Consider the following 21,911-nt stretch of genomic DNA (forward strand, 5'->3'; position numbering starts at 1 on the left):
GAGAAGGCTATTGTTTTGGCCAGGTCTACTGATAAGGTCTTTCCCTTAATCCCCGAAGGAGTAATTAAACGACTCGCACCCATGTGTTTGATTGTCCCGAGGAAATGCAAAGAACTGGGACGTTGGGTTATGTCGGTTACAATAGGGCGGCCAAGTAAACAACACCCATATTTTTTGAGTAATTCAGTGACTAAAGGGCTGATGAACACAGAGGTGTGTATTGGCAATTTAACACGGCTGTCTGAAGCCAGCTTGATAGTGAACCTTGGAAAAAATGAATTCGGCCACACGAATGTCACTTACCTGGGAATTGTGGTGACACAGGGGCAGCTGGCAGTGATGCAAGCTACAGTGCAGGCTATCGCTGACCTCCCAACCCCGACAGACAAGAGGGCCCTCAGAAGGCTTTTGGAGATGGTGGGGTACTGCAGGAAGTTTTGCAATAACTCTGCGGTCAATACCCATCCCCCTCCTACTAAGCCCTTGCGAGAGAAAATTGAGTCGGAATGGGACGACCCTTGTTATTGTGGTCCGGGACAAAACCAAATGAGAGGTTACATTGGTCGCAATTCATCAGTGTTTTTGGCCACTATGAAGTTTGCTGAGTTGGAGCCTGGTCTAAGGGATTATTAATAACACGTGTAAAAGGAACAGAAAATGTGATGACTGTCTGTCAAGGTGTTGACAGCTTCAAATTCTCTGTATTAGCTAAATAACTGTTAAAGATGTATATTGTGTATGTATCAGATAATGTAGTCATGTTTGTAATTTTTACCTCCCGGTAAAAATCCTTAAAGGGGGGAAGTGTTACGAGAATACACATAAAATTAAGATGTTTGCTGGCCTGCGCTAGCATCGGTGGCATCAGCAGTTGGTCTGCCACCTGCCCTCAGGGGAAGGAGAGATAAGGAACAATGGAGCAGCGTCTGGAGATGTGTAATGAAGGGATGTGGGAGGAAGAGCTGTCTGGAGCGGCTCCCCCCTTTGAACCTTGAACTGTTTGAAGTGATGGACAGGCGATACCCCAGCAGGGGGATAAAAAGGGACAGGTTCGCTAAGACGGACACACACGCCACCCGAGGTAACGAGACCCTGGAAGCGGTGCGCTTCTAACGAGTGGGTGAGAAGTACCGGACAACGACAAGGGTGGAAAGGTACGATCAGCGGGAACCCGGTGTGTGTCCGCCCTTGCCTGGGTGCCGGGTTCACTGCAGAGGATCGACCGCATCTGGAGGAGGGGTCACAGTCGGTGACCTCAGGTGACATCACCAAGGACCCGCCCAAAAGCTGTTTGTGAGCCATCTTGCTGGTCTGTGAGTGAAGCCGTTCTGAATGATGAGTTGTTCCTATTCTATTTCTCTCTTCCCCCACGTTGTCCACCGCCATGGCAACGATTACTGCGAACTGAACTACTAAACTGGACTGAACTTTGAGTCATTTTGAAATTGGTCATTTACCCCTAGACAACGATAGAGCTTGATTGATGCTGTTATCTTAATTCTGTGCACATGTGCGTTTATCATCGCTGAACTGTTGCATTTATTATCCTTTCGATTAATGTGTTGCTTGTTTCTTTAATAAAACTTTCTTAGTTCTAGTACTCCAGACTCCAACTGAGTGATCCATTTCTGCTGGTTTGGCAACCCAGTTACGGGGTACGTAACAATGTCTATCTGTCTGTCTATCTGTCTGTCTGTCTGTCTGTCTGTCTGTCTGTCTGTCTATCTATCTATCTATCTATCTGTCTATCTATCTATCTATCTACCCGTCTATCTCCATCTATCTCTCTATCCAGACATGCTGTGCGGAACAGCTCCTCCCAACCCTGACTGTCGTCGAAAACAAGGTAATGTGGTACTGGAGAAGCTGAAGTTGGTGATTTTACGAAACAGTGTGAAAACTTTGAGTTACCATTACAATCGGGTGCGCGTTCATGATTTAAAAGGTGGAACTTCGCGGGAGCATTTCAGATTTTGACTGTGATCTTTTCTATCAGGTCCGCTCTTAAGTTTTAAAAGACAGAACTTTTCGGAGTTGGACTGACGTCAATAGTTGAGCGGGATTCATTAGAAACGTTGAGTTAAAATAGCATAATTTTGCGGGGCGGCCATTCTGGGAAAGGGCATTGTTGCGAGTGGGCCAGTCTTTGGAGTAGCTTTGGATCACCAGGCTTCGCGAGATCAGGTTTATCTGATCCATTTCTCTTTTTCTCCCTAATTTTTCATCCCTCGTCCAGAAGGGTACAGTGGTGCAGAAAGAATGTCTCCGATGGCAGAGTTTTGTTCCGTGCTTCATATGTGGTCTTCCAGATGACCAAATTAGCATCAGAAACATCGAGCTGTGGCTCCCCCCTGAACACATTAAACAACTGGCGCTGTCGCTCGATGGATTTTGGCTCACAAAAGCGACTGTGGACAGGTAGGAGCTGCAGGTAGGCCGGCGCCTCTAGATTGCAGGAGGGAGGCAGCTGGGTTTTTGTCAGCAGAAGGAAAGGAAACGGGAGCCAGTGCAGAGTTTTCTGTGCCCGTTCCCCTCTCTATTAAGACACTGTAAATACCGTTAATGACTGCCTACAAGAAAGGGGCGAGGGTCGCTGTGGCCGGGTTTCTGGCACTGAATCTGCAGCTGCTGCTCACAAACGAAGAGTATTGAAGAGGACTACAGGGTTTGAAGGAGATTGAAACGACCGAGGAGCAGAGTCGAGATTCTGTAGGCGCGATAGAGACTCCCGGATGATATGTTGACGCTCAGGTGCCAGCATCAGGGATGTCTCAGATCGGAACCATAGCATTCTGACGTGGAACAGTAGGCAGCTAGGTGTCTTCGAACCTGTCAGTACCAATGACATCGATAGAAAAGATAAAGTGGTACTGAAGAGAAATGTTAGGTTGCGAGATGAAAACGGAAAAACAGAACATCCCCTGGTCGGGACATCTGTGTACTGAGGGTTACAGTCTGCGTTTACATCCGCGCCCCTCATGTGTTAACGGGCGGCGAACCTCCCAAAACCGCAACTCTTCCCTGAACTTTCAATTATCACCCGGCCGAACTTCCATCATTTCCACAGAAAATATATATTAAAAAAAAAACCCGCAGAAATATCAGCCAAGTGCATCACGGGAACCAGCCTCTCAGACATCGAAGGCGTCCTCGAATATAGATGATTAGAAATGGGGCATCCATCATTAAAGATATACAATCCTGGACATGCCCTCTTCTCATTGCTGCCGTCAATGAAGAATTGACGGTGTCTGAGGCCCCACACACCAAGATTCAGGAAGTTTATTTTCCTCCAGCACCAGATTTCTAAATGGACAATGTACCCCTCTACACTACCTTAATATTTGCCCTCTGTTTAAGAACTACATATTTACCTTAAAACACTTATTTTAGGAACACATTTCAGTATTTATTTTACTGAACTACTGCCGTAAAACAACAAATTCCAAACATGGGACTGTGATATTAAGCCTACTGCTGAATCCGTTCTCCTCCACGCCCCTTCCCCCGTCCCCCGAAAGCTCGATGGCCGTTCTCTCTGAAAGCCATCTATCCGCACGAGTCACCTCTATAGTCACCTCCAGAAATGCCACCCTCTACCCACCCTCAACGACCCTTACTTTGGTGTCAAACGTTTCTCTCCACCGACCAGTCATTTATCCCTCCTCCCACCCTCACACTCGCCATCCTTCTGCTTGTCCTGCAGTGAATGTTCCACTCCCCACCGTGACCATTAATGTCCCTGATTCCCACACACCCGACTGCCATGTCTTCCATCCCTGGTGTTACTGTCTCCGAGCGATAGGGGTTCAGTGACGCGCCCCGTGGTGATTTACAGCCCTGAGATTGGAGGGGGAGAAGCGTAGGATAACCGTCTGCCCGGAGTAGGAGAGACACTGACCGTCACCTGGCTAACACCCACCTGCAGTCTGCCCACCTCAGCCATCGCTTCATACCAGAGTACTTCCACGTCAAGTGATATCATACCGACGGGAGTTCGTTTTGCCTATCGGACCTAAGAGAGTAATCCCACTGGTGACAGTCCCTGCACCATTTCCTCACCCTCACACACCAGGCGGCTTCACCAGCAGCTTGCAGTTGCCTCAGAGTGACTCGGCATTGGGAGGGAATTGGGATGGGCTGTTTCAGGCCACTGCATTGTCTGCTCTGGGAACAGGCTGCTCTTTGCGTCCGGTGGGGCTGCACAGACCTTCCTAATGGCCCGCCGGTACCGAAGGCAGCGACCTTTTAGCAAGAGACGGAGACCAGTTTAATGCAAACAGCGTCAGTTTTATTGAGTCATGCAGCTGGATGGATTAACGGTTATACGACGGCGGGACAGCGATCAGCGGGATAGTGTATAGTCAGTACCGATACCAGAGAGTGTGAACAGCGGAAAACTTTAACCCCTTCCCATAATCAGAGCACAGGAGAATTATTGCAGTTACGTGGAGACAGGAGGTGGATCATATCGAACGTCCACTGCCTGTTCTTCCCAGTGTCTGTAACGCTCCAGCGCCGACAACCCGTGCGGCCAGACAGAAGTGGTCTGTGGCCTTCATCTTCCCCAGTGCATTCCCCGAGGAGACACAGACATCCCCTCCAATCCCAAGCGTCAACCTGCGTGGCCCGCGGTTTTTGATGTATTTCTGATCTCACTCTTTCAGCAGGAATACAAAAGAGCCCGGGGAAGGACTCATCTGAATGTTCACCGTGACGCGGCGCCCCACACCAACATGGGCAAAGTTTTCTCAAGGCTGCTTTCCTTATCAACGCGGCCCGATGTTCTCGGGTCAGTGGAGGATCATGGTGACCGGAAGTCCTAGAACTGGGCTCCTCAGCCAGCCACATTGCGGTTACTGTGAGGGTCGGTGAAGATCGGTCACGTGTTGGGTATCGGGTGCCGAGGCCAGGTTGGGTGAATAGGCCAGTACTTTGATTACTGAATAACGGTATGGGAATGTGTTATTAGCGGAGTGCGTGCCGAAAACGGTGATTGATACGAAGCAAGGTGGGGGATCCAAAGCGATTTCTGTCGTCCTCACATGCGTGGGCAATCCGCTCTGCCAGTGGCAACGAACCAGACCTCCTCACTGAAAGGTGTAACAGAGAAGGGTGAGGGGAAATTTCCTGAGTGCAACCGCTGTCCCTTTATTGACGGGATCGTCCTCATCAGCAGAGAACCAGTCCCAAAAATCGGCATTGCTTGGCCGGATGAGTGTGGAGAGCCGGCGGCACAGATGCGCTGAGAAACGCATTCCTACCGTTAGAGAGCATGGGATCTACGATCAGACAGGGTAAAAATATCGCCAGGAAGGAGACTAAATATCCAAGGTGTTTTCCACGGATGTGGGGAACTGATGGATTACATGTGTCACGACAGGACTGATCAGGAATAACAGAGCCTGGTGTCGGAGAGGTAGGAAAGGTCCTTAATGAATATTTCTCTCAGTATTCATGATTCAGAAAGACCTTGACAAATGTGAGCACAACTATAACAGGTTGATATGCTTGAACAGGTCAATGTTAAGTAGGATGAGTGCATAAAAGGGACGATATGAAAATTCAGCTGCAGATTGGCCAATATGACGTTGAGGCTATCTCTGAAACTTGGCTAAGGGATGGCTGCCATCGGGATCTGAACGTCCAAGGATATAAGGTATATCGGAAAGATAGGTTAGTAGGCAGAGGGGGTGCTGTGGCTCTGTGTATAAGAAATAATATTAAATCATTGGAAAGACGTGACATAGGATTGGAAGGCGTAGAGTCTCCATGGGTTGAGTTAAGAAATAGCAAGGGTAAAAGGACATTAATGGCAATTGTATACAGGCCTCCAAACAGCAGCCGGAATGTGGTTTACAAATTACAGCAGGAGATAGAAGACTCATGTCAGAAAGGAAATGTCATGATAATCGTTGGGGATTTTAACATGAAAGTGGATTGGGAAAACTAGGTCGGTACTGAATCTCGAGAGCGAATTTGTAGAATGTTTAAGGGATAGCATTTTAGAAACCGTTTGTTGCTGAGCCAACTAGCGGATCGGCTATGCTGGATTGGGTGTTATGCAATGATTGGAGGTGGTAAGAGAGCACAAGGTTAAGGAACCATTAGGGAACAGTGATCGCAATATTATTTCGCAGGGAAACTGGCCGAAGTTGACTGGAAAGGGACATTTGAAGGAAAGACAAAGAAGAAGAAATTTCAAAAAGAAGAAGGGCAGTACCGTGGCTGGCAAGTAGAGTCAGAGCCGATGTAAAGGCAAAAGAGGGGCCATAAAATAAAGCCACAGCTACTGGGAAGATAGAGCATTGAGAAGCTTAAAAAAACTTGCGGAAGTAAACTACGAAGGTCATTAAGAAGGAAAAGATGAATTACAAGAGGAAGCTGGAGACCAATATCAAAGAAGATACCAAAAGCTGTTTATTGTACATTAAGGGTAAAAGAGAGTCGAGGGCAGAAATAGGATTAATACAAAATGACGCCGGAGATACTGCAATGAGAGATGTAGAGATGGCAGAGGAACTGAAAGCGTATTTTGCATCAGTCTTCACAATGGAAGAGTCAGCAGTATACCGAACATTCACGAGTGTCAGGGAAGTGAAGCATGTGCTGTGAAAATTACGACTGAAAAGGTGCTCAGGAAGTTTAATGGTCTGAGGGTGGATAAATCTCCTGGACCTGATGGATTGCACACCCGTGTTCTGAAAGAAGTAGCTAGAGAGAATATGGAGGCATTAACGATGATCTTTCAAGAATCGATAGATCCTGGCATGGTAGCGGATGACTGGAAGATTGCAAATGTTACTCCTTTATATAGGAAGGGTGAGAGGCAGCAGAAAGGAAACTATAGACCTGTTAGCATGACATCAGTGGTTGGGAAGTTGTTGGAATTGATTGTCCGGGATGAGATTACGGAGTACGTGAAGGCACATGACGAGAAAGGTAAAGCCAGCATGGTTTCCTGCAAGGAAAATCCTGCCTGACAAACATACTGCAATTCTTTGAGGAAATTAAAAGCAGCGTAGACAAAGGAGATGCAGTAGACGTGGTGTACTTGGATGTTCAAAAGGACTTTGACAAGGTGCCGCACATGAGTCTGTTTAGCAATATAAGAGCCAATGGAATTACAGGGAAGTTACTAGCTTGGTTACTAGTCTGATTGACAGAAAACAGAGAGTGGAATGAGAGGATCGTATTCTGGTTGGTTACGGGTTACCAATGGAGCTCCACAGTTGTCACTGTTGGGACCGTTACTTTTTACGATGCACGTTAATGATTCAGACTACAGTATTAATGGCTTTATGGCCAAATTTGCCAATGATACCAGGATAGGTGGAGGAGCGGGTAGTGTTGAGGAAACAGAGAGCCTGCAGAGAGATGTAGGTAGTTTAGGGGAATTGGCAAAGTATTGGCAAATGAAATACAATGTTCGAAAGTTTATGGACTTGCACTTTGGTGGAAGAAATAAACGGACAGACTATTATTTCGATCGGGAAAGAATTCAAAATGCAGAGCTGCAAGGGAATTGGGACCTCTTGTGCAGGACACCCTAAAGGTTAACCTCCAGGTTGAGTCGGTTGTTAATCAAGGCGATTGCTATGTTGGCATTCATTTCTCGAGGCACAGAAACACAGAATCATAGAAAACCTGCAGCACGATACAGGTCCTTCGGCCCACAAAGCTGTGCCGAATACGTCCTTACCTTAGAACCTCCTAGACTTACCCATAGCTCTGTATTTTTTCGAAGCCCCATGTACCTATCCAGGAGCCTTTTAAAAGACCCTATCTGTTCCCTCCCCACCACCGCCGCCGGCTGCCTATTCCACACACTCGCCACTCTCTGCATAAAAAAATACCCCTGACATCTCCTCTGTCCCTACTTAAAAACACCCTAAAACTCTGTCCTCTCGTACTAGCCACTTCACTACTGGGAAACAGCCTCTGACTATCCACATGACCAATGCCTCTCATTATCCTGTACACCTCTATATGGTCATCTCTCATCCTCTGTCGCTCCAAGGAGAAAAGACCCTAGTTTACTCAAGTGATTCTCATCAGGCATGCTCCCAATGAAGGCAACCTCATTATAAAGCTCTTCTGCATCCTTTCTATGGTTTCCAGGTCCTTCCTCTAGTGACGCTACCGGAATTGAGCACAGTACTCCAAGTGGAGTCTGACCAGGGTCCTATATAGCTGCAATATTACCTCTCGGCACTTAAACACACGACCAATACATTGTATACCTTCTCAACCGCACAGTCAACCAAAGTAGCAGCTTTGAGTGTCTTATGGACTTGGAACCCTCGAATCCTTCACATTGCCAAGAGTCTTACCGTCAATGCAATATTCTGCCATCATTATTAACCTACCAAAATATACCACCTCACACTTGTCTGGGTTGAACTCCATCTGCCAATTCTCAGTCCAGTTTTGAATCCTATTAGGGTCCCGCTGTGACAGCCCTCTACAAGATCCACAACAACCCCAACATTCGTGTCATCAGCAAATTTACTAACCCATCCCTCTACTTCCGCATCCAGGTCATTTATAAAAATCACGAAGAGTAGGGGTCCCTGAGGCAAACCACTGTTCAAAGACTTCCATGGAGAATATGACCCGTCTACAACCACTCCTTCTCTTCTGTGGGTAAGCCAGTTCTGGATTCATAATGAAAAATCCCCTTGGATCCCATGTCTACCTACTTTCTCAATAAGCCTTGCATGGGATACCCTATTAAAATGCCTTGCTGAAATCCATACACACTACAGCTACGGCTATACCTTCATCAATGGGTTTAATAACATTCTCAAAATATTCAATCAGGCTCTTAAGGCAACGACATGCTGACAACGGCATGCTGACTACTCCTAATCATATTATGCCTCTCCAAATGTTCATAAATCCTGCCTCTCAGGATCTTCCCTATAAGTTTACCAACCACTAATGTAAGACTCACTGGTCTATAATCTCCTGGGCTATCTCACCTCCCTTTCTTGAATGAGGGAACAACACCCGCAGCTCGCCAATCCTCCGAAACCTCTCTCGCCGTCATTGATGATACACAGATCATCCCCAGAGACTCATCAATCTCCTCCCTCGCTTCCCACAGTAGCCTGGGGTGCATTCCTTCGGGTCCCGGTGACTTATCCAACTTGATCTTTCCAAAAGTTCCAGTACATCGTCTTCCTTAACAGTACATGTTCAAGCTTTTCAGTCGGCTGCAAGTCATCCCTACAATCGTCAAGATCCTTTTCCGTAGTGAAGCAAAGTATTCATTAAGTACCTCAACTGTCTCCTCCTGTTTCATACAAGTTTTTCCACTGTCACACGTGATTAGTCCTATTATCTCACGACTTATCTTCTTGCTCCTCACATACTTGTTCAGTGCCTTGGGGTTTTCCTTAATCCTTTCCCACAAGGCCTTCTCATGGCACTTTCCGTCTCTCCGAATTTCGTTATTAAGCTCATTCCTGCTAGCCTTATCATTTTCCAGATCTCAATCACGGTCTAGTTTTTGAACCTTTCGCAAGTTCTCCTTTTCTTCTTGACTAGAAGTATAACTGTCTTTGTACACCACGGTTCCTGTATCCTACCATCCTTTCCCTGTCTCATTGAAACGTACCTCTGTAGGACCCCATGAAAATATACCTTGAACATTTTCCAGAATTCTTCCGTACGTTTCCCTGAGAACATCTTTTTTTTTTTAGCAATTTATGCTTCCATTTTCCTGCCTGATAGCCTCATATTTCGCCTTGTCAATCAAACCTTTCCCTAACTTGTCTGTTCCTATCCCTCTACAATGCTGTGGTAAAGGAGAGAGCATTGTGATAACTAGCTCCAAAATGCACTTCCACTGTGATACTTGACAACTGACCAGTTTCATTTCCCAATACCTGAATAAGTACAACCTCTCCTCTGGTAGGCTTATCTACATATTGTGTCAAGAACCCTTCCTCAACACACAACTCCATCCCATCTAAATCCTTCACTCCAGGAAGAGGCCAATCAATATCTGGGAAATTAAAATTTCCCACCGCAACACCCCTGCTATTATTGTACCTCACTTCACTTGGAATATAAGAGCAGGGATGAGATGTTGAGGCTCTATAAGGCACTCGTAAGACCACACTTGGAGTATTTTGTGCAGTTTTGGACTCACTATTTTAGAAATATATTCTGACATTTGAGAAGGTTCAGAGAAGCTGCACAAGAATGATTCCAGGAATGAAAGGGTTACCGTATGAGGAACGTCTGGCAGTTCTTCGGTTGTATTACCTTGAGCTCAGGAGAATGAGGTGGGATCTCGGAGAAACATTCCGAATTTTAAAAGCCGTGAAAAGATATGGCAAAGTTATTTCCCATGGTAAGGGACTCCTGGAAAATAGGACACGATTTCAGGATTGAAGGACGCCCTCTGAGAGCTGAGATGCGGACACATTACTTCAGTCAGAGAGTGGTAAATCTGTGGAATTTGTCGCCACCAGCGACTGTGGAGGTGGAGTGGTTGGGAGTATTTAAGGCAGTGATAGATAGGTTCTTGATTAACCAGGGCGTCAAAGGGTATGGGGTGAAACCGGGCGAATGGGGATGACTGGAAGAATTGGATCAGGCCATGATTGAATGGTGGAGCAGACTCGATGGGCCGAATCTGCTCCTGTATCTTCTGGTCTTATGAGCTGAATCCTTTCAAGAACCTGAGGATAGTTAATCCCCTGGTGCCGGGGGAGATATACTCCAGTTTTCTAAGGGAAGAGCAGTAAGGTCATCAGGCGCTTTTGGCGATGGAATTTGCGTCCTACTGCCCTCTTCAGTCGTACCGGCGGATTACAAGGAGTAAATGTTTATGCTTTGTTCAAAGAATCTAATGGGGATAATGGCGGGAATCATAGAACAGTAAAGCTTATGCCATTGTGTGTAAAATGCTCCAGTAGATATCCATGCAGTATATACAGGCATTTGAAGAAATACAGTCTGATTAGAGATGGTCAGCATGGTCTTGCCAGGTGCAGGTCATGTCTCAAGAATGTGATTGAATTCTTTCTGATGCTGCAAACCACGTTAATGGTTTGTAGGAGGATGGTGTATGCATGAATTTTATTAAGATGTTTAATAAGATTCCTCATTGTTGGCCCACTCAGAAAGTCATGTGATAGGGGATCCAGAGAATCTTGTCTGTGTAGGTAGGACTGGCGTGCCCAAGAGACAGTGGGCTAGCAGTTGGAGATTATTGCACCTGGAGGTCAATGAGATGCTGTGATCCGTAGCGATCTGTTCTGTGACTCCTGGATTTTCTGAATTTTACAAATGAGTTGTATGAGGAAATGGATAGACATAGTAAGCAGGCAAAACATGGATGCATGTTATGGATCATGTGGTGGGTTATCTCAAGTTACAAACTGGGCATTGATAGATGCAGAGCTGGGTTGAGAAATGGCAGGTCAAGTTGAGTATGGGCAGAGTGAAGAATTACACTTTGAAAGGCCGTATTTGATTGCAGAATCCATGGTTAATGACAGTTTACTGTAATTGAAAATATTGAAGAGCAGAAGCACTTTCAACGTTGACGTCCATTATCCCTTAGTGTTTCCGCGCCATTAAATAGAATGGTTAAGAGTGCCTATGGATGGTTTAGGATAAATCGCCCGGGGAACGAGTTCAATAGCCGCGAAGTAATTTTGCAGCTCTATAAAACTCTGGTTAAACCACACTGGGAAATTGTGCTACACCCCAGATTGGGAAAATCTGAAAAGGGGAGGGAATTTTAAAGCGATTTTTTGGTAATGTATAGGGGCTGCCAAAGGTGTGTTTTTACGCACAGCAGTGAGTGTGTGAAACGCAGTATCAATGGTGGTAGTATAGACACATGCATTAGGATCAATTCAGAGATTTTCTTAGCACACGGATAACGGAGAAATAGACGGCTTTGTCGGAGAACAAGTTTACAGTCGCTAAAACATCAAGGACCAAAGGGGCTACAAAAAAACTGCACTGTTCAGTGTTTTCTTATCTATGTACAGGATAAACTAGGATGGTCCGCACAGTTTATAATAGGGAAGGTCATGCCTGGGCAATGTTTCAGGAGCTCAGGGTAGGGACAGAGATCAGTGACCACACCGGGGTCGCGGAGACATTACAGGAGTCGAAGGAAGCTGTTCAAAACCGTTCCTTCCCTTGAAAGAGCAAAGTGAGGAGAGTTTCTTCTCTTTCTCGCCGCTTCGCTCCCCGCCCGACCGTGCATGAGCGCAAGGCTGGTACTGTAACGTCTCTGGTTCATTAACTAACGCAATCACGGACAGAAATTTCGGATGCCACTTACCCTGACTGCTTCGTGCTGAAGTCATACGATACCCTGATGGAGAGGGTGGAAAAATAAGAAAAATAATTAGTGCTCTGACATCGTGAAGTTAATTGTCACCCACAATCCACATCTCACTGACACTCAACACTGATCCCTTCCTGATATGCTCAGAGGCAGCACTGGGACATCAAACTATCTTCCCTTCGGGCACGTTGACCCTCCAGCTTCAACATCAAGTTCAACTCTTCCACCAAACTCCTTTCCTCCGTTTGCTCCAAACCGTGGAGCCCTACTGCGGTTCGCTGGGGCACCGGCCCAGCTTATCTCCCCTCTCACACAGACACACACAATGCAGCAGCCACACTTTATCACTTCTTGGAGGAGGCTTCTGGAATAGAAACCGTACGATCACACTGATTGGTTTGCACTACAGGCTCTGCAATAGCTGCTAGAACATTAATGAACAGCCATGTAATGTGAATAACAACGTGTAAAATTACAAGTTTGATCTCATGAGGATATTCAACTTCCCCGATACAAAAATGTACATTCTTAGTGCAAGAGTAATAGACGGGGAGAATGTATTAAATGTATACAGGATGCTTTATTAAACCCAAACGTGCACACTCCAGCGAGAGGAGGTGCTGGAGTGAAAAAGCAAACGTATGTAAAACTCCCTAAATTCGGATCAAACGGTGCAATCGAGAGTATAACGAAGCCAGTAAAGAACGAAAAATGCGAACGAGGAAAACCAAAAGGGGACGTGAAAAGTCCCAGGCAAGCAGGATTAAAGTGAATTTAATTAAACAGTATTCAATAGAAACATCAGCAGAACTTGACTAACTATGGATAGTGTATAATCATTTCACTTTGGGGAGCTAGGAAAGGCTATGTTTGCTTCAATGGGGAAAATGTAAGTGACGTATTCACTGAGTAATTTGCTTCCGTATTTACAAGGTAAAAGACGCGGAGGAGCAACAGATCGGAGCTCAGTGTATAAATATGTTAGGTGTTTAGAGGTGAAGTAGGAGAAGGAAGTGTTGGGCCTCCGAATGAGTTTTCAGGTGGATAAGTCTCCAGGACCTGATGGAATTTCCACAGGTTAGAGAAGGAAGAAATAGACGGAATTGCACGGTCCTTGGCAAGTATCTCCTCCCTAGCCACGTGAGAGATCCTAGAGGACTGAATACTGGCTAACGTTTTACATCTACATGAAAAGGGGAAAAAGGAGAAATGCTGGAAACTATTTACACGTGAGTCTCACGTTAGTTTCTTAAAAGACAGAATTAGTTGCTGAAGGGCCTTTTTGAATCTGGAGTTCTAATTAGTGGAGCTCAGCAGGGATCTGGGCTGGGACCGCTTCTGTTCGTGATGTGAATAAATAAGCGGGATGCAAATGTCGACAGATTTGTTAGTAAGTTTTCGGATGATACCCAGATTTGTGGCGTTGTGGATAGTTTAGAAAAAACTTGCAAAAAGTACAGCACAACCTAGATCAGTTGCAGATATAGACAGAAAAATGGTAGAAGGAGTTTAACCCCGATGAATTTGGAATGTTGCACCTTGGTCGGTCAAATGCGAGGAGCAAGTACTCTGCTATTGAAAAAGCCCTTAAATATTTTGCTGCTTAGAGAGATCTTGAAGTCCAAGTTCATAGCACCTCGGAAACAGTTACAAAGGTCGATAAGGCGGTTAAGGAAGCTTATGCAATGTTTGCTTTTATTAGTTAAGATATTTAGTACAAATGGCAATAGGCTATGTTGTAAATTTATGAAAATCTAGAGAGTATTGCATATAATTCTACTCATGCCACCGTAGGAAAGATGTTGAGGGTTTGGGTAGAGAGCAGAAGAGGATTACCAGGATGCTGCCTGGTTTAGAAGCCATGTACTAACATTAGACACCACAACTTCTGTTTGCTTTGGAGTGAAGGAAGCTGACTGGGAATTGTGAGAGGCGCAGATAGAGTACACAGGTAGTTTCTTTTTCCCAGGGTATATATATCTAATAACAGAGGTCTTGGATTGTAGTTGAGAGAGGGTAGGTTCGAAGGCGATGTGAGGGGTAACTTTTAATCCAGAGAGTGGTGAATGTTTGGACTGTGCTGTCTGGCGTGGTGGTAGAGGCAAATACATCAGCGGTTTTAGGAGACGGTAAGATAGGAAACCCTATGATTGTGAGGAAGATGGAAGAATACTGGCATTGTGTAAGTACGAGGGATTCGTTTGGCGTGGAGTGGGGTTCATTTACTTTCCAGTTCTGCACAATATTGTTGACCTAAGGGCCTGTTCCAATGCTGTATTCTTCTATGTTCTTTGTTCTCTCCCTCCCACCCTTCCGGCAGCATGAAAGCACACCCGATGTTGCGACGGGCCTGGTTCATTTAACGCCTCCAGAAAAACACAGCTTTCGAATTCCACTTACCCGCCGATAGAGACTTGTCTTCCCCAGAACAAATTCCTATTTAAAGAATATGAAGAAGGTACAAAAGTTGGTTATGTGAAAAACTATCTGAGAAACGGTGCAATGTTCACTCAGCCTTCTCTTTGTGCGCACTATGGGTTGAGGTGCTATTTTAAGTGGGACGGTACAGAGGGTCCATATGTTACCGACACTCAGCACTAAAGTGAGGTGAGGGACTGTAGGATGTGTGAGGCCGAACAGATTGTAAGCATTTTTCGTAGAACTGTACATATATTGTTATTACATTTTCTTTATTTACATAATTCATTGTGAGTTATATATAGGAGGTACCTGAATGGCATACGTCATTATGGCAATACGTTATATGTGAGTACCTCACGAATAGAACAATAAGTAGACAAGTTACCCCGGACATCTCTGTATTTCATTGGATTATTTTCCAGAGTTAGTGAACATAACAGCACGGGAAACGAAGGCGTCAATGTTTTGGGCAGAGTGGGAGAAGGATATCCTGGGTCAGATCTCCTTGTTCTCATAAAACAGGACAAAAGTGTGAACACATTTCCCGTATAGTATCTGCAGGGACTGGGAGTGATGGCTCTAATAACCAGGCGAGACCATAGCTGCGCGACGTGTGCAGTCAAGGGGAGCACAACATTTCCAAGAAGACCATATCTTAAGGTATAAGGAGAACAAACGAGAGGTTTCAGGGCATATTGGACCAATTGAAAGTGACTCTCCACCTCATATTCTCGATATTGATATTTATTGCTTATTCAGCTATTATTATTATTTCTTATTTTCCATTTTGGCTTCCAATACTTTGTTGTATTTGGTACATTGGTCGCCAATACCATAAAATCAGAAGAGCTTAGGATCATAAGACATAGGAGAAGGATGCGGCTATTTGGCACATGAAGTCTGCTGCACTATTTTATCATAGCTGATCCATTTTTTTTCCCTCTCAGTCACAATCTCCTGCCTTCTCAAGTATCCTTTCATGTCCTGACTAATCAGGGTTCAATCAATCTGTGCCTAAAATATACTAAAGAACTTGGCCCCACAGTTGCCCGTGGCAACAATTTCCACATATTTACAATTGTCTAGCTGAAGACATTCCGCCACATCCCCTTTCTAAAGGACATCCCTTTATTCTGCTGTTTGCTCTGGCCTCAGATTCCCGCACAATGGGATGCAAGCCTTCCAGAGTTTCCCTATCAAAGCCATTCAGCGTTGCATGGGCTTGAATTCTAGACAGTAGAGGCCGAGAGCCATCCAATGTTCTTCATATGATAATCCTTCCAATCCTGGACTTATTTTCCTGAACCACATACATCCTCTGAATTTTCAAAAATGTCAGCACATCCTTTCTTAGAAAAGGGGCCCGAAACTGTATACAATCTCTAAGTGAGTCCTCATCTCTGCTTTATAAAGCCGTAATAATACGTCCTTGCTTTCTTTTATTCTACTCCTCTGGAAATAGATGCCTAACATCGTATTTGCCTTCCTCACCACCGATTCAGCCGGGAAACTTAACTTCACATTGTTGCCCGAGGGCACCCGAAATCATGTGCTCCTCGGATTTTTGGTTTTGTTTCTGCGCTTGGACGATAATCTGCCCTTTTATTTCTTCTGCCAATTGCCTGACTATCAACCTTCTGAAAAGTACTCCATCTGCCACTTCTTTGTGCATTTCCCTACTCTGTCTAGGTCTGTCTGTGGGGTCTCATTCTCCTCCTAACTTTCTGAAACTTCATCTATTTTCGTATCATCTGCAATTTTTCCACGAAAGAAAACTACAGTTTCCTCATCCAAAATCATTGACATGTAACGTAAGAAAGAAGCTGTCCCAACCCAGATCCCTGAGGGCAACCCTAGTCACCGGCAGCCAACCAGAAAAGGCTCCCTTCTTTCCCACAATTTGCCTTCTGCAAATCAATGCTAGTGTAGTTTTTGTAATACCATGGGCTCTTACATTATTATGCGACCTCACGAGCGGTACTTTCTGAAGATTCATGTACACAACATCCCGTTTTCCTATCCTGCTTGTTAGTTTCTCAAATTATTCCAACAGGTTTTCAGGCAAGAGGTTCCGTTGAGGAAACCATGCTGACAAGTGCTTCCAAAACGCCAAACCACATCCTTAACAACTTACTCCAACATTTTACCAATCACTGATGTCTAACGAACTTTCCTACAATTTCGTAAGTTGTGCCTCTCCTGCTTCTTGATGAGGGGCATGACATTTGCAAGCTTCCATTCCTTCGCAACAGTGCCAGGATTTCTTTCTTGAAACATCACAACTAATGCCTCTACCATCTCTTCAGTCACCTTCTCAGAAGCCTAGAATGTATGCCATCCTGTCCAGGAGACATCCACATTAGACCTTTCTGTTTCCAAGAACTTTCTCCCTTGAAATGGCAACTTCTGACATTTCTGCCCACAGAGACTCTCTATCTGCTCGAGTTTCCATAGTAACGTTTCATGCAAAATATATATTCAGTTCGTCCGCCATTTCATTGTCTCCTATTACTAGCTCTCCAGTATCGTTTCCCAACAGTCCGATATCCACTCACGTCTCTCTTGTACACATTATGTATCTGAACAAACCTTTGACATCGTCTTTAATATTATTTAATAGTTTGCTACGCATTCCATATTTTCCTTTTTAATAACTTTTTTTCTCTTCTTATGTTTTTTTTTAAAACGCTTCCCCATCCTCTAACTTCGCACTAATTGCTTTTGTGCTAGTTTTGACATCTCTTTCCAGCCAAAGTTATGACGCATTTACTTTATAAGGCTTCTTCCACTTGTGGTTCTATACATTCACGCCTTCCTGATTGTTTCCAGAGATTCCAGCATTGATTCTGTCTCCAGCCGTCCCAGTGGTCTTTTCCAATTAACTTTAGTAAACTCCTTTCTCATGCCGCTGCAATTCCCTTTACTCCACTGTAATGATGATACATTTGACTCTAGCTTCTTCGACTCAAATGCCAGTGTAAATTCTATTATAGTATGGTCACTTTCCCCATGACGGCTATTACCTTAAACTCTCTGATCTAAAGAGCAATCTTGTAGCCATTCTAGAAATGTCCACTCTAGGATCCTGCACCAAAATGATTTTCCCAATCTATCTGCATATTGAAATCCCCTATGACTATTCTAACATTCCATGTTTTGCATGCATTTTTATCCCGTTTTCCTTTGTAGACCATATCCTTACCGCCCAAGAGACAATTTGTATCGAAAGGGCTTGCCAGTCTGTATATCAGCTTTTTTATTTTTTTACCCTTGCTGTTCCTTAGATTTACCCACAACGAATCAAAACATTCAGACCCTTTGGTAACCCTTTCTAATTAGTCGATTTGAGTTTTTATCAGCAGAAGTATGCAACCCCCTGTGCCTACCTGTCTGTCGTTTCGATACAACCTGTGTCTTGGATGGTAATCTCCAAGCTGTCATCTTTCAGAAAAAGATTTAGTGATGCCACAACGTCATACGCGTCAACTGTGACACAAGACCATCCCACCTATACCGTATATCACCTTCAATACGGAATTCACCCTTTTACAAACGTTTGTGCATTGCAACTCATGTTGTCCACTGCCGTTCTGTCGCATCGTCAGAGCACTCCGTGCTCGCAGTCTCACTGCATACTGTCTCTGGAAACCAAATACCTCATGTTTGGCACTCGCACTCTGGCTGCCATTTCTTTGCCAAATTAGCTGAAACCGTTCATAAATCTGAAAGACTGACTCCTACACCAATTCCGCAGTCACGCATTCACCTGTCAAGTCATCGTATTCTTCCCCCACTGGCGATATCGAGACATTAATCACGTTATTACTATCCTGAAGGTACTTTTTTTCAGCTTTTTATCCAGCTCCCTCAATTCTCTCTTCAGGACCTCCTCACTTGTTATAACTACGTTATTGATGCCAGAATGCTGACCTTCACCCCGCAGAATGTCTTGGACCTGATCAGAGACATCTCTGATCCTGTCAGCAGGGATATAACATACCATCCGAGTCTGGCTATCGCGCCCACACAATCTTGTCTCTGTTCCTCCGACTATGGATTCTCCTATCACCACTGCAGTCTCCTCAGCTCTCTTATTCTCTGAGCCACAGCACCAAATACAGCGCCAGAGGCCCGGTCAGTGCGGCTCGTCCATGCTTTCAACAGCATCCAAGTTGGTATACTGTTCATTAGGGGAAGCGACGACACTTCCTTTCCTTCTCCTGACAGTCTCCCAGTTGCCTTTCTCCGGCAACCTCAGGGTGATAAACTGCCTATAGATCCTAGCTATCAGCTTCCCATTCTCAACTTTGAGTCGAAGGTCATAGACCCGCAGCTCCAGTTCCTTGTGACACTGCGGATCTGCAGCTCGGTTCTCCTGGTGCAGATGTGCACCGGGAGACTGGGGATCTCCCAGAGTTCCCATCTCGCACATACCGTACGAAACACTGCCGTGCAGCCATTCCCGCTATTGTTCCATAACAGACGGGAAATCAATAATTAAATATCAAAGAGAATCTTGGGAACAAGAAGAAGGTTCTGGAATCCAAGAAACACACACAGAATACTGGACGAATTCAGGAGAGGAGGCAGCATCTATACAAAAAAAAAAAAAACGTGCTCTCGAAGCTTCAGGCTGAAACACTTCGACAGGACTGGAGAAAAAAAAAACTGAGCACTAGATGGAAAAGGTCTGTTGCGGGGAGTGAGGGACAGAAACACAATGTGATAAGTGAAACAAGGGGGAAGGGTGAAGTGTAGAGCTGGGAAGTTAATTGGTGAAAGAGAAATAAATCCATTGGGGAATGAAGGTGGTGGAGGGGTGATTTGTAGCTCCAGAGGGAGGCGACGTGCGGCAAAGGACATAAGTTGCGAGAAGGAAAAGGGCATTGGAAGTGGTAACGAAACCATTTTAAAATCACCATATTAACAGCGGAGGTGGTGAGGCGATACATTCTGAAAGTTACAGGCTTGTGACCCTTATTTCAGTCGTTGGTAAAATGTTGGATGCTGCTATTACGAGTGCGCTTTTGATGTACTTGGACTCACGTTATGTGTTAGGCTAAATTCAGCATAGTTTCCTTCAGGGGAATAATGACTGAAAAATCAGTTAGTATTTTTTGAAGAAATAAAGGAAGGCTTGATCATAAGGCAAGAAAAGCATAAACGTATAAGACACACGAGCAAGCTTTGGCCATTCATCTCACCGAGTCTGGTCCGCCATTCCATCACGGCTGATCCCGAACCACACTCACCCCATAAACCGGCCTTCTCAATATCCTTTGATGCTCTCACTAATCAGGGAACGATCAACTTTCGCATGAAAATGCGCAAGAACTTACCCATATTGGGTTCTTTGGGTTTGTCTGGCAGTTTTCCGTTGTAATAGCTATAGCACTCATGCCTGCTCCTTGGCGCTCACGGACCACTGGAACATTGCTGGTGTCTTCGTCAATGAAGCGGATGTAAACCCAAATTCAGTCCGTCTGCCATTGATTTGCCTTCCGTTTCTGCATCACCAGCATAATTTTCCAGTGGCCCACTACCAACTCTTAGCTCCCTTTTACTCAAGATAATTGGGAAAAAATAACTTTTGATATCCTACAATATATTATCGGCTACTCTGCAGTCAAATTTCATCTCTTCCCTTCTCGTCACTTTTTAGTTGCCTTTTGCTGGATATTTAAAAAAGAAACTTACCAAACATCCAACTTCCCGATCACTTTCGCTACCTTATATGTCCTTCCTTTTTTTTAATACAATCCTTACCGCCGTTTGTCAGCCACAGTTGCCTACCTCTGCCGCTTGAGAACACTTTCCTCTGCGGCACATATCTATCCTGCGCCTTCTGAATTATTCCCAGTAATTCAGACAACTGCTCTGTTGTCAACCCCGCCAGTATCCTTCTCCAATCCACCTCGGCAAAGTCTTTCCTCCTGCCCCTTTATTGCGATATTGATTCATGTGAGTCATGCTACTCCCTGTCAAATTGCAGAATTAATTTTATCATATTATGGTCACTGCCTCCTAAAGGTGCTTTACATTAAGCTCCCGAATGCGACCTGTGTTATTACAGAACAACCAATCAAAGATTGTCTTTCCCCGACTAAATTTGAGCACAGTCCGCACTAAAAAGCCATCTTGTAGGCGATCAACAAATTCCCTCTGTTGCAATCCGACACCAATCTTTTTTTTTTCCACAATCCCCTTGCATATTGCAGTCCTGCATTACAAATGTGTCATTACAATTCTTACATACCTTTTCTAGCTCATTTTGCAATCTGAAGCACACATCTTGGCTACTAATTTGAGGCCTATATATGATTCCCACAATATGTTTTTTCCCCCTTTCAGTTTCTTATCTCCAGCTACAACGGTTCAACACACTCTGACACTATGTCATCTCTCTATAATGATGTAACACCGCCTGGAACCAACAGATCCACAACATCGCCGATACCTTCCTTTCAGTACACAGTATATCATTTGATGTTAAGCTCCTAGCTATGCTCTTGTTTCCGCCACGACTTACATATTGCAGCCCTAATTGCACCACGAGTTCGTCCACCTTATTTTAATTGCAACGCGCAATAAGTACAGCACCTTCAGTTCAGCATTTTTCGTCCTTTTGAATTTTGCCTCTGTGGTAGAATTTAACTCTTTGTTCTGTCTACATTTGTACCCAATCATTGACTTATCCTCCATTACATGCCCGTTAAACCCATCATCTGTATATAAACCCGCGGGATCATGCTCAACAATACATCTTGCTTTCCGTTACACTGCCATGTTGTTTCACACCACTTTCGACAGCTCTACTAAATATGAGAAAGTCAATTGCTGTTGCTTTCTTAGATTTTCAGAAGGTCTTTCACAAGGTGCCGCACATGAGGCTGCTAAACGAGCTAAGGTCACATGGTATTACTGGAGCGCTCCCAACCCTTCCGTCAGCTTGAGCACCCACCCGATACAGCAGCTCTCACTTATCGCCCCGCGCACAGTGAATATCCACTTACCTGTAACCAAACGCTTCCTGAGATTCAGAAAATGCTCCTTCTTCGCCCCTGTGTTCAAAAATAGAAATAATTATATCCCGGGTCATCAAACCATTATTTTGTTCGATTCCCGATCCTGCGTGAGCATCCTACTGGTGTGATTCGCTTTAAAAACT

At 44.8% G+C, this 21,911-nt stretch overlaps 1 protein-coding gene across 1 annotated transcript in view; it reads right to left on the reverse strand.

The window, feature by feature from the left end:
* Positions 1 to 4,269: 4,269 nt before the first annotated feature.
* Positions 4,270 to 21,911, reverse strand: part of LOC134342195 (uncharacterized) — a 49,708-nt gene continuing 32,066 nt past the window's right edge. Inside the window, exons 7-10 of the mRNA XM_063040166.1 lie at positions 21,757 to 21,804; positions 14,723 to 14,758; positions 12,317 to 12,349; positions 4,270 to 5,093 (exon numbers count right to left, since the gene is read on the reverse strand). Coding sequence (XP_062896236.1) covers positions 5,042 to 5,093; positions 12,317 to 12,349; positions 14,723 to 14,758; positions 21,757 to 21,804 — 169 coding nt within the window. The 3' untranslated portion in view covers positions 4,270 to 5,041. The remainder of the gene's footprint in view (positions 5,094 to 12,316; positions 12,350 to 14,722; positions 14,759 to 21,756; positions 21,805 to 21,911) is intronic.

Source organism: Mobula hypostoma, unplaced genomic scaffold, assembly GCF_963921235.1.
Source record: "Mobula hypostoma unplaced genomic scaffold, sMobHyp1.1 scaffold_125, whole genome shotgun sequence".
Lineage (NCBI taxonomy): Eukaryota > Metazoa > Chordata > Chondrichthyes > Myliobatiformes > Myliobatidae > Mobula > Mobula hypostoma.